This window comes from Lipotes vexillifer, unplaced genomic scaffold, assembly GCF_000442215.2.
Source record: "Lipotes vexillifer unplaced genomic scaffold, Lipotes_vexillifer_v1.1 scaffold12, whole genome shotgun sequence".
Lineage (NCBI taxonomy): Eukaryota > Metazoa > Chordata > Mammalia > Artiodactyla > Lipotidae > Lipotes > Lipotes vexillifer.
Window position 1 is genome coordinate 4,394,077 of NW_006796716.1, and position 11,378 is coordinate 4,405,454.

The 11,378-nt window shown below is 59.0% G+C and overlaps 1 protein-coding gene and 1 pseudogene across 1 annotated transcript in view; one reads left to right on the forward strand and one right to left on the reverse strand.

Annotated features, from left to right (window-relative positions):
- The window catches only part of LOC103087979 (40S ribosomal protein SA-like), an 8,844-nt pseudogene extending 5,523 nt beyond the window's left edge, over positions 1–3,321 (reverse strand).
- Positions 3,322–6,139: 2,818 nt separating this feature from the next.
- GIGYF1 (GRB10 interacting GYF protein 1) overlaps positions 6,140–11,378 on the forward strand; it is a 7,005-nt gene continuing 1,766 nt past the window's right edge. Inside the window, exons 1-18 of the mRNA XM_007468843.1 lie at positions 6,140–6,174; positions 6,268–6,397; positions 6,498–6,593; positions 6,736–6,847; positions 6,960–7,068; positions 7,419–7,459; positions 7,677–7,847; positions 8,082–8,335; positions 8,465–8,573; positions 9,065–9,202; positions 9,417–9,514; positions 9,731–9,902; positions 10,021–10,187; positions 10,306–10,406; positions 10,491–10,607; positions 10,735–10,835; positions 10,966–11,048; positions 11,142–11,318. Coding sequence (XP_007468905.1) covers positions 6,140–6,174; positions 6,268–6,397; positions 6,498–6,593; positions 6,736–6,847; positions 6,960–7,068; positions 7,419–7,459; positions 7,677–7,847; positions 8,082–8,335; positions 8,465–8,573; positions 9,065–9,202; positions 9,417–9,514; positions 9,731–9,902; positions 10,021–10,187; positions 10,306–10,406; positions 10,491–10,607; positions 10,735–10,835; positions 10,966–11,048; positions 11,142–11,318 — 2,211 coding nt within the window. The remainder of the gene's footprint in view (positions 6,175–6,267; positions 6,398–6,497; positions 6,594–6,735; positions 6,848–6,959; positions 7,069–7,418; positions 7,460–7,676; positions 7,848–8,081; positions 8,336–8,464; positions 8,574–9,064; positions 9,203–9,416; positions 9,515–9,730; positions 9,903–10,020; positions 10,188–10,305; positions 10,407–10,490; positions 10,608–10,734; positions 10,836–10,965; positions 11,049–11,141; positions 11,319–11,378) is intronic.

The following is an 11,378-nucleotide window of genomic DNA, read 5'->3' on the forward strand; positions in this document are numbered from 1 at the left end:
TACACGAGTTCAAGGGCACGTAAACTGAGATGTGTTTTAGGAACTTTGCCCCCGCCCGCAGGGAGGCCGGCTCCCTCCCGGGGGCGGCTGCCCGCGCCCCCGCACCTGGCGCCCCCTCCCTGAAGGGCACGCCGTCCTCCCGGGCCGGCCCGCCTCCTTCCCACCCCCGCGCTCCTAAGGGTAGCTCTCTGGCCCTCGGAAGCCCGGCCCAGGCCCCCCATCTACCCCCGTCCGCCATCCTCCGCCCGGGGGCCCGGGACCCTAATGCCCGGTTCTCCCCGGAGATATCCACCAACGCGCCTCCGGTTTCTTATCAGCCTGAGCTGGGCCTGGCGGGTCTTAAAGTCCAAGCTTTCCGTGACTTTTGGCTAACGTGGAAGCCTCTCCTCTTAACCACAGCACTTCGCCTGGGTCTTCACCTAAATTTCCTTTCAGCGAGCGACATTAGTGCTTGGTCATTGGGGTCTTCTTCCTCCCGGTTGCCCGGCCGTGTGAAACACCTTAGTCTGTCCTGTCGCCAGGCTTGGCCCTTCCCAGCCCATCTCCCCTGATGCAGCAGCTCCCCAGTCACGGCCCCTCACACTTTGCCTTTTTATTTTTTTTCCAAGTTAACTTTAAAAAGACCCTCATGTCGCACGTCTTACCCAGCCATTACTAGAATTCCCAGTGAGCGTACGGGTCTGGTCCATCATAGGGCCGGGCCTAGCCCCGGGGATAGATGCTCAACCAGTGCTTGTTGGCCAGCTCTTTCTTCCACTCACCCCAGTCTCACTCCCCTCTTGCTTCTCATTGCTGCTTTTCCAGAGATCATTCTCCACAGCTTTTCTGCTGCTGGAGAGCTGACACGCGGTTGCAATTTAGCCCCTGCCCCTTGGCTTTGCATCTGAAACACCTTGGGTACCAACAGGCTGGTCCCCTTAGCTTCTCACAGTGTGGGTGTTTGCTCTCTGGTCCTTCATCGGTACCGTTCCCTGTGCAGTCCCAGGCCACCCACCCTCACCCCAGCCTCAGTTTTATTTCCTAGATGGTAGGTCTAGTGTGTCACTGGGCAGGGTTGGAACAGATCTGGGCTTTGTGTGGCTGCCATGGCCTGGACCAGGGACCTCGAGGGGTCCCACATGGTGATTACAGTCAAGTGAGTTCTGTTCTGAGACTCCTGGCCTGTCTTTCTCAGCCAGCAGATGTGTCAGTGTTGTCTGTGGTTTGATGGGTTAAAGTACCCCAGTTTGCCCTGGCTTTTACATCTGTAGTTGGAGTTTGGGATGGGAAAAAAGAAAGCCCCACTTGAGAGCAGAGGAGGTGAGAAGCAGTGGCTACGGGAAGGATTTTTTTTTTAAGGTTTTTTTTTTTTTTTGATGTGGACCATTTTTCAGGTCTTTATTGAATTTGTTACAGTATCGCTTCTGTGGGTTTTTTTGTTTTTATGTTTTGGTTTTTTGGCTGCGAGGTATGTGGGATCTTAGCTCCCCAACCAGGGATCGAACCCACAGCCCCTGCATTGGAAGGTGAAGTCCTAACCACTGGACAGCCAGGGAAGTCCCTATGGGAAAGATTTTAAAAATTCTAACGAGAAATTAAAAATGGTTTAAAACTCACAAAGTGTGCTTGTGAGTTTGGGGTGGTTCTTGCTGCAGATGTGCCCCTTCTCCAGTCTCAGGTAGGGTGTCAGAGACATCAGCATCTCCTATCAGGGCAGCTGCAGCCTCCCTTCCTTGTTTTCTCTGCCTGGAGCCCAAGACTGGGCAAGTGGGCAGAAGGGATCAAATGAGGTAAAGTGTGAAAGTGTTTTGAAAACTGTTAACTACTAGACATGCTGCGGGGCGTTGTTATGATGGCTCAGAGGGCAGAGCTGGGAAAACTGGCCAGCTGGGAAGAACATGGTCTTGCACCTCTTTTTAAGTATCAAGAGTTCTCCTACCCCGCATGGAGAATCTTTCCGTCCTGAGAAAGGGCGGAGTCACCTCCAACAGGCTTGGGGCTGGGTGGTTGCTCAAATGTTGGGGAATTTGGTATTGTACTTCTGTTAATAGTGGTACCTTCCTGTGCCAAAGCACATTGCTCTGGATTGGGGCTAATTTTCGCGGTGATGGAATGAGGAAATAACGTTCTTAACTTAGTGTGTACTGGGACTGCCTATTCTCTGGATTTTTTCCTTCTCCTGTGAGTTCCGAACCCCAGAGAACAGGGTCCCCTCGTGTTCCCTCAAGCCTGTCGTGAGCACCCAGGACCAGTGTGTGTCCTCTCCCTTGGACTCCGGCAGGGGGCAGTCTTTTAAGAGCAGTAATTCAGGTGCTCGGGGAGTGAGGGTATGCTGAGGCTTGAGAAGGAGAAGGGGGCGGGGTGTGGATAGATGAGGCAGACAGATGCTGAGAGGTGGGGGCTAAGCACAACATCCTTAGGTCAAGTAGCCAGGGAGGGATGCTGTCTCCGTCTGCTGCCTGCCACCTCCTGCTCTTTCCTTCACTGGAAGGGGATCCAAATGCTGGGCTTTCAAAGTTTGTGATAGACTTAGGACAATTTTGTTTAACCTATTCTTTTCCCGAGGATTTCCCTCCTGGCAGGATTGCAGATTTCTCTCATGGGACAGTGTAATTAGGGAATGATTTCCTTGCTCTTCAGAGGCAGGAATGAGCTGGAGTAAATTTGGTTTCTCTTGTCTTACATTCTTCCCCATAAACAGACAATAGGCATGGTTACCTTCTGCCTGCGGCACACAGGACGGTTTCTTAACTGTGCCCCTGTTGGTGATCTGGACGCAGATAACTCTTTGCGGTGAGGGCTGTCCTGTGCAGCGTAGGATGTTTAGCAGCAACCCTGGCCTCTGCTCACTGGATGCCAGTAGCATTTCCCAGTCACACCGACCACAAATGTCCCCCGATACTGCCCGATGTGTCCTGGGGAGCAGAGTTGCCCCCAGTTGAGAAGGGGTGGCTTTGATGAAGCGCGTGGGAAAGACGCACGCCTGTTTGGAGCTAGAAACGGTGGGGCATGTGTGTGCTGCCCACAGTCGGAGGGCCAGGCAGCCACCGGCTTCTGGGAGCCAGGCCTCCCCTGGCTGGGCCCGCCTGGACGCTTGACCTTTCTCACCGGCCGCTCCTCCACTTCCTCTCGCCTGATTGCCTGTCTCTCTCGCCTCCGCAGTTTCCCTGCTTCTCACGCCCGGAGCCAGCGCTTTTTCTCAGTTCGCTCCTTGCAACCAGGACAGAAGGGCGACGGCTGAAGTGGGAAGCGCCCGGCGGCCAGCCGCCTTTGCCACTCCCTGGAGGGGTGGGAGGGTGAGTTGTCCCCTTTCTGTCCTCTCACCCCGCAGCAGCTTTCCATGCTCGCAGGACTCTTTGTCCCATCCGTCTAGGATGGGGCTCTTCTGGGGTGGCCTGGAAGAGGCTCAGAACAGCCTCTCCTGAGTTTGTTTGAAGGAAGTGGGGTGTTTTTCTTGGAGTGACGAAGACTTAGTATGTGATAGCTGTCCCCAAATGTCTTCTTTTCCCCCAAGCCTTTTTTTTTTTTTTTTACCAGTAATTTTTTTTTTATTTTTTGGCCGCACCACGCGGCACGTGGGATCCTAGTTCCCCGACCAGGGATTGAACTTGGCACCCCCTGCATTGGAAGCATGGAGTCCTAACCACTGGACAGCCAGGGAAGTCCCCCCACAAACCTTTTAAAAATGGTCAAATATAACATATACCATTTTAGCTAAAAAATTATTTTTATTTTTTGGCTGCATTGGGTCTTTGTTGCTGCGCGCGGGCTTTCTCTAGTTGCGGCAAGCGGGGCCTGCTCTTCGTTGTGGTGTGCAGCTTCTCATTGCGGTGGCTCCTCTTGTTGTGGAGCACGGGCTCTAGGCACGCGGGCTTCAGTAGTTGCGGCATGTGGGCTCAATAGTTGTGGCTCGCGAGCTCTAGAGCGCAGGCTCAGTAGTTGTGGCTCACGGGCTTAGTTGCTCCGCAGCATGTGGGATCTTCCCAGACCAGGGCTTGAACCCGTGTCCCCTGCATTGGCAGGCGGATTCTTAACCACTGCACCACCAGGGAAGCCCCCACCCTAGCTATTTTTAAGGATACAATTCTGCAGCGTTAAATACATTCATCACGTTGTTGTGCAGCCATCCACCTCATCCCCAGAACTTTTTCACCTGCCCCATTTCAGCTGAAACTGTCCCCGTTAAACAACTCCCCACTCTCCTTGCCCCCCCACCCAGCCCTGGCACCCACTGTTCTACTCTGTTCCTCTGAATTTGACTCCCCTGGTAATCTCACGTGAGAGGAATCATCCAATATTTGTTCTTCCGTGACTGGTATGTTTTATTTAGCTAATGTTTTCAAGAGTCATTCGTTGGCCAAATTACATAAGGGTTGTAGCACAGACAGAACTAACCGGACTCGGCTGTTCTGGGAGGCCTACTCGAATTCAGTGACAGGAAGAGCTTTTCAACAGGCCTGTCTTCTCCGACGGCTGTGTGGGCTGTGGCGTGCTCCAGCTCCACAAATGGCCAGCTGAGGCTGCCAGGGGAGGTCAGCCCTGCTCTGGACGGTCTCACAAGCTGCATTTCACCCTAGGACGCTGGGATTCTGGGAGTGGGTCCCGTGTCTGTCGCGGAGTTTGCTCCGGGTTCTGGGCTGCAGCTGTGGAGGAGCCGCTTTCCCCTGTGGCCCCTTTGGTGGAAACCCTTCTCCTTCCTTCCTTCCCAGAGTTGTGGAGTCTTGGAGTCGATGGGAACTGTGGAGGTGCTCCGGTCCCGCCTCCGCCCCAGCCAGTGAGGGAAGCCCTTGCACGGCTCCCTGAGACCCTGCCCTCCCCCCCTCTGCTTGGCACCACCAGGGATGTGCCGCCTCCTGAGAGCCGCCTCCGCTGTTCCTTAGAGGGACGGGTCGCTGCCACCACCACAACCGCTTCTGTCAGCCTCAGTAACTCTGACCTTATTCCTGCTTTGTGGTGAGGGAGCCTTCTTCCTAGCTTGTATCACGGTAACGTCGTTCCCTCCTTGGCTCTCTGTCCTTACGATCGGGCTCTTCCGATCCCCGGGACCAGGCCTCGGTGTTGACTCCGGTCTGGTGAGTGAGCCGTGGGCACGCTGGCTGGAGTGGCTGGCTACGGCCTTCAGCGCGCCCCACCTCAGGCTCTGGAATAGCCCCCGCTCCCCTTGTACCGGGTCTCTCCCCAAACTGAGTCTCTGGATTCTAGCTGCCAAGCGACCAGACCTGAGTGTTTTCAGGGGAGAGGTAATTTTGCTCCCAGATAAACTTCTAACCCTCTTAATAACTGGCCTTTTCTCTCTCTAGAACATTTGGGACTCCAGTGGTTTTTTTTACTTGTTTGTGTATGTGTTTTATCTTTGTCCTAAACATCCACGTGTACCTCAGGCACCCCTTTACTGAATGCTGGGCCACTTGGCGAGAGTGCTGAGCTGTCGGGAGGTGCCTGGCGTTCCCTGCCACACCCCCAGTACCTCCACCGGGCTCTGCCAAGTGAATTGACTGCTCGAGTGGCCTGATGAGTGGAGGGCAGCGATGAGGAGGAGCAGGGCCTGGGCTGCCCTGTGCTCCGTAACCAGCGGCCTCCAGGCAGCTGTGGGCCTTCTCGTTATGCAGGACGGAGGAGGGCTGGAGGCAGGGAGGTCTGTCTGACCATTAATTTAACCCCACTTTCTTCTCTTTGCCCCTCAATAAGGATCTTTCCCAGATGTGAAGGTCCCTCCTTGGGCACTGCTCTGGTCAGACCAACATCCAGTTGCCTGGGGACCCTGGTTCACTCCAGCACAGGCCCTTGCCTGGAGAGAGCCTGGCCCCTGCCCTACCTACTTCCCTGGGCAAGGCTGCCAGGTGAGTCTGGGCCAGAGGGAGGGCATCCCCCTGCAGAAGCTGGAAGGGGCTCTGGCTGCCTGTTTTCCTCCCCTCCCCCAGGCCTTCCTCCACCGTGACTCTTTGGTTAACTCATGGTGTGAGTGGCACGTGGCTGGCTTAGGCGAGTCCTTACAGAGCCCATTACTGTACCCACCTAGTCCTCATCCTCTCTGGCTCTCCGGCTGTGTTGTCTCCAAGGCCCAGTGTCCCCCTCGTCTCCACAGGTGTTTGGAGAGTGAACACCCGGTACCCCCTCCCCTGCTCATCCCCTCGACCTCTAGGACACGCCCAGCTCCACAATGGCAGCAGAGACCCTCAACTTTGGGCCTGAGTGGTGAGTCAGGTGTGCTTTGGGTGGCGTAGAGAAGCCGGGAAGGACGGGGCTGCTCAGATTTCTGTCTCTCTCCTTCTCGTGCCCTTTCTGCAGGCTGAGGGCCCTTTCTAGTGGTGGCAGTGTGGCCTCCCCACCCCCATCCCCCGCCATGCCCAAATACAAGCTGGCCGACTATCGCTACGGGCGAGAGGAGATGCTGGCCCTCTATGTCAAGGAGAGCAAGGTAGGGGTGGGCAGGCGTGGGGTGTGGCCCAGTTGCCCGCTTGGCCTTGGCCGGTGGAGAGGGCCCCGGAGCATGTGATATCTCCTGCCCCGGTTGACAGGTCCCCGATGAGCTGCAAGACAAGGAGTTTGCTGCGGTGCTGCAGGAGGAGCCGCTGCAGCCCCTGGCGCTGGAGCCCCTGACTGAGGAGGAGCAGGTGGGGCCCTGCTGGCAGGTGCCGCGTCTCCACCGTGGAGGGGGCTGGAGTTGGGAAGGCAGGTGGTGGAGTTGCGGTTGTGGATGGGGTGGGAGCGGTCAGGTGCCTGGGTCCTCACTCCCACCCCTGGCTCCCTCCTCAGAGAAACTTCTCCCTGTCAGTGAACAGTGTGGCTGTGCTGAGGCTGATGGGGAAAGGGGCTGGTCCCCCCCTAGGTGGCGCCTCCCGTGGCAGGGGCAGCACGCGGAGCCGAGGTAGAGGGGGGTGATGGCATGTTCTGGGGCGGGCAGCGGTGGGATTCACGGTCTTGAGGACTTGGAGGGGTGAGCCGGCAGGTTTCCCACGCGCACCTCATTCCTTCTCCAGGACGCGGCCGCGGTGACAGTTGCTTTTACCAAAGAAGCATTGAAGAAGGCGATGGGGCCTTTGGCCGAAACCCCCGGGAGATCCAACGTAGCCAGAGTTGGGATGACAGGTGCAGGCTGGGAGAAGGTGGCATAGAGGCAGAGCAGAGAGGGGCCTCGGGGTTATGGCCCAGGGTCTCATGGAGGGAGGCTTGGGTCTTGCCATCAGAGGGTACCAGGAGACCCACCAGATCAGCCCTGGTCAGAGAGCTCTCTCTGTGCTCTCTGACCCCCTGTGACCCTGCCCTTATCCTTCCGATTCTCTGGGCACGCCCTTGGGCTTCCTTCCAAGCCCCCCCGTCCCCCATCCCGTCCCCCTGCCCCCGCCCCGCACCTCTCAGGGCAGAATGAACAAGGTGAGCAGAGATCCTGCAGGTTGGGGACGGAACTGTCCTCTGACCCACACCTGTCTCTCCCACAGAAGTGAGAGGCGGTTTGAGAAGTCGGCCAGGAGGGATGGAGGTATGGAGAGTGGCGAGGGTGGTGGCCAGGCCCTGAGGTCGTTAAGAGGTGGGGGAGGACTGAAATGGGTGGCCCCGGTTGGGGGATGTTTCCTGGGGGAGGTGGTAGGGGCAGGAGGGCCCGGAGCTGGGCTCCTCTTTCCCAGCAAGGTGTATAGTAAGAGTCTTGCAGGGACCGTGGCCGCCGCCCGCTGACTGTGTCTTCCCCTGCTCCCAAGCGCGATCCGGGTTTGATGAGGGAGGGGCTGGCCCGAGGAAGGAGCATGCCCGCTCAGATAGCGAGAACTGGCGTTCTCTCCGGGAGGAACAAGAGGAAGAGGAGGAGGGCAGCTGGAGACTTGGGGCAGGACCCCGGCGAGATGGCGACCGCTGGCGCTCTGCCAGCCCTGGTGAGATGGGGGCCAGGTGGGCGCCGTGGGGGGCGGCGGGCGGCGAGAACTTCCTGTGAGGGTGGGCACCTACGGCCAGGCAGAGGGAGCAGAGAGTTCTGGAGCGGGGCGGGTGGGAATGCAGTCCCGGAAGTGCCGGTTGTTCCGGGCCGGGGGTCCCGGTGGGCGGCAGAAGAGTGGGGACTCTGGCTTGACTGCGATACCAATTCTCCTTCTCCGACTTTTCCTGTCCAGATGGCGGCCCCCGCTCTGCTGGCTGGCGGGAACATGGGGACCGGCGTCGCAAGTTTGAATTTGATTTGCGAGGGGATCGAGGAGGGTGTGGTGAAGAGGAGGGGAGGGGTGGGGCGGGCGGCTCTCACCTCCGGAGGTGCCGAGGGCCTGACGGCTTTGATGACGACAAGGATGGGCTCCCGGAGTGGTGTCTGGACGATGAGGATGAAGAAATGGGCACCTTCGATGCCTCCGGGGCCTTCTTGCCTCTCAAGGTATCTGAGAGGCGGCGAGGGGGAGACTTTTCTTAGAGGTTGGTGGGAACCTGCCCTGAGGGGGTCCTCTCACTCCACCCTTTTTTCCTCTGCCATTCACCTCCCTGTCATAACCCCTAACCTGTGCAGAAGGGCCCCAAGGAGCCCATTCCTGAGGAGCAGGAGCTCGATTTCCAGGGTCTGGAGGAAGAGGAGGAAGAGCCTTCCGAAGGGCTAGATGAGGAGGGGCCTGAGGCGGGTAAGCCTGCGCAGCGGGGCAAGGAGGACGCCTGCAGCCTCGAGCGAGCAGGGTCCGCGGGCAACACGGAGGGAGGCCGGTGCCGACACAGTTGTGGGGAGGAGCCTGCAAACAGCAGGGCTGTGTCCAGAAGGCCGAGGGTCAGATAAAAATCAAAGCAGGATCAAAACGACCTTCGACAGTCCCTTGACTCTGTCCCTGATTCTGTCCCTCGAATCTGTTGAACACGGTATTAAACCAGTGGTGTTGTGTGTACAGCCCCGGACGGTGATATGGATGCATTTCCATTACCGAAGGGGCAAAAGAGGAAGTGTGCAAAGCGGGGTTTGTGGTGTCAGTTCACCGAACCTTAGTTGTGCTGACCAAAGGTACGTGGGTGGACTCAATACCCAGAGGCCCTTCTGACCACAAATGGAAGGTCTGTGCTAAATCATTTTTAAGGCCTTCCAGCTCTTTGGTTTTGAATTCTGGTAATTACCCTTCCCTTTCAGGTGGGAAAGAACTGACCCCACTGCCTCCTCAGGAGGAGAAGTCCAGCTCCCCATCCCCACTGCCCAGCTTGGGCCCACTCTGGGGAGGCAACGGGGAAGGCGATGATGCTCTGGAGAAAGACCTGCCGGCAGCTGAAGGTAGCCAGAGGGCAGGGCCACCCTTTCCCTGGAGCCTGGGGCTGGTGGGGAAGATGCTCCCCTTCCCTGTGGGAAGGAGGTGCAAGGAGTGTTTGTGGGGGGGGGCCAGAGTTAGCGCCGACTTTTCTGGAATAAGGGTGGTAGAAGGGGGACTGTCTCACTCCCTTCTCTGGACTCACCCATTCCGCCTTCCCTTCTTTGCTCCTTCTAGGAGACGATATGAGGGCAGTGCAGCTGAGTCCTGGGGTGGGTTCACCCCCTGGCCCACCTGGAGATCTGGAAGATGATGAAGGCTTGAAGCACCTGCAGCAGGTGTGAGGGGGCCTGAGAAGCCTCTGGGGATCCTCCCCTCTTGGGGGGACAGAGAGTCTTTATTCTGTCTGTCGTTGCCCCGGTTCCAGGCTTTTCCCCATTGGTCCCGCTGTGTTAGGACCTGCTCTCTTGACCCCACCCCACCTTAGCCCCAGCCCCGTCCGATGTTGCTGGGCTTGGCCGGTTAAGCCTTCCCCTCTCTCCCTGGGTTCCCAGGAGGCGGAGAAGCTCGTGGCCTCCCTGCAGGACAGCTCCCTGGAGGAGGAGCAGTTCACAGCTGCCATCCAGGCCCAGGGCCTGCGCCACTCTGCAGCTGCCACCGCCCTCCCCCTCAGCCATGGCGCGGCCCGGAAGTGGTTCTACAAGGACCCACAGGGGGAGATCCAAGGTGCCCGTGGGAAGCAGGGCATGCAGGAGGGGCTGCTGGGGCGTGGGGACAGCACCGTTCTCATCGAGGGCTCCTCTGGTGCACCTTTCTGACCACGGCCCCCTTTCCCTTGGCCCAGGCCCCTTCACGACACAGGAGATGGCGGAGTGGTTCCAGGCGGGCTATTTCTCCATGGCCCTGCTTGTGAAGCGGGGCTGTGATGAGGGCTTCCAGCCGTTGGGTGAGGTGATCAAGATGTGGGGTCGTGTGCCCTTTGCCCCTGGGCCCTCACCACCCCCACTGCTGGTGAGCATACCCCCCTTTGCACAGAGCAGGGACGGGAGGTGGGAGCCTGGCGGATGGCAGCGGGTGCTGCAGAGGAAGCCAAGGTCAGAGCCGCCGGAACTCTCTGGCCCTCACTCAGGGAAACATGGACCAGGAGCGGCTGAAGAAGCAGCAGGAGCTGGCGGCAGCCGCCTTGTATCAGCAGCTGCAGCACCAGCAGTTTCTGCAGCTGGTCAGCAGGTATGGGGGGCCCAGCAGGGCTTGTCAGTAGGGCCGCTCTGGCCCTGTGGCTGGCCCACCTCATGCCCGCCCACTTCTCGGCAGCCGCCAGCTCCCGCAGTGTGCACTCCGGGAAAAGGCGGCTCTGGGGGACCTGCCGCCGCCGCCGCAGCAGCAGCTCACCGCGTTCCTGCAGCAGCTCCAAGCTCTCAAGCCCCCCAGGTGTGTGGGATGCTGCGTCCTTGCTCTGTGTTCCCGTGGCCATGCGCACAGCCCTCGGGTGGTGGGGGCGTGGGGTGCAGGCTGGAGATGGCTTTAGGGTGCTGAGTGTCAGTGCTTTGCTCCCCAGGGGTGGGGACCAGAACTTGCTCCCGACGATGAACCGGTCCCTGTCAGCGCCAGACTCGGGCCCCCTCTGGGACATACATACCTCAGCCTCATCACAGTCAGGTGTGTGGCCAGCCACTGCCCGCCCGGCCCGTCCTGAGCCCTGAAGTCCCCTCCCTATCCCCCACGGCCGCGGGTGGGTGGGTACCCTGAGGCCTGAGCTCCCTCCTGCAGCTGCCTTTGCTCCCTGCAGGCGGTGAGGCCAGTCTTTGGGACATACCAATTAACTCTTCGACTCAGGGTCCAATTCTAGAACAACTCCAGCTGCAGCATAAAGTGAGTGGGCGTCTGGGGCTGGAGTCCTCGGGTGTCGGGGGCCGGGCCACGGCAGGGAAGGCCTGATGTCAGGTCTGATGTCGACCGCTGCAGTTCCAGGAGCGCAGAGAAGTGGAGCTCAGGGCGAAGCGGGAGGAGGAGGAGCGCAAGCGCCGAGAGGAGAAGCGCCGCCAGCAGCAGCAGCAGGAGGAGCAGAAGCGGCGGCAGGAGGAAGAGGAGCTGTTTCGGCGCAAGCAGGTGGGGGCCCGGCCGAGCGCACGTCCTGCCTGGGCTGGGCGGGGGTGCCCGCCGGCCCTCACCACGTCTCTGCCTCAGGTGCGGCAGCAGGCG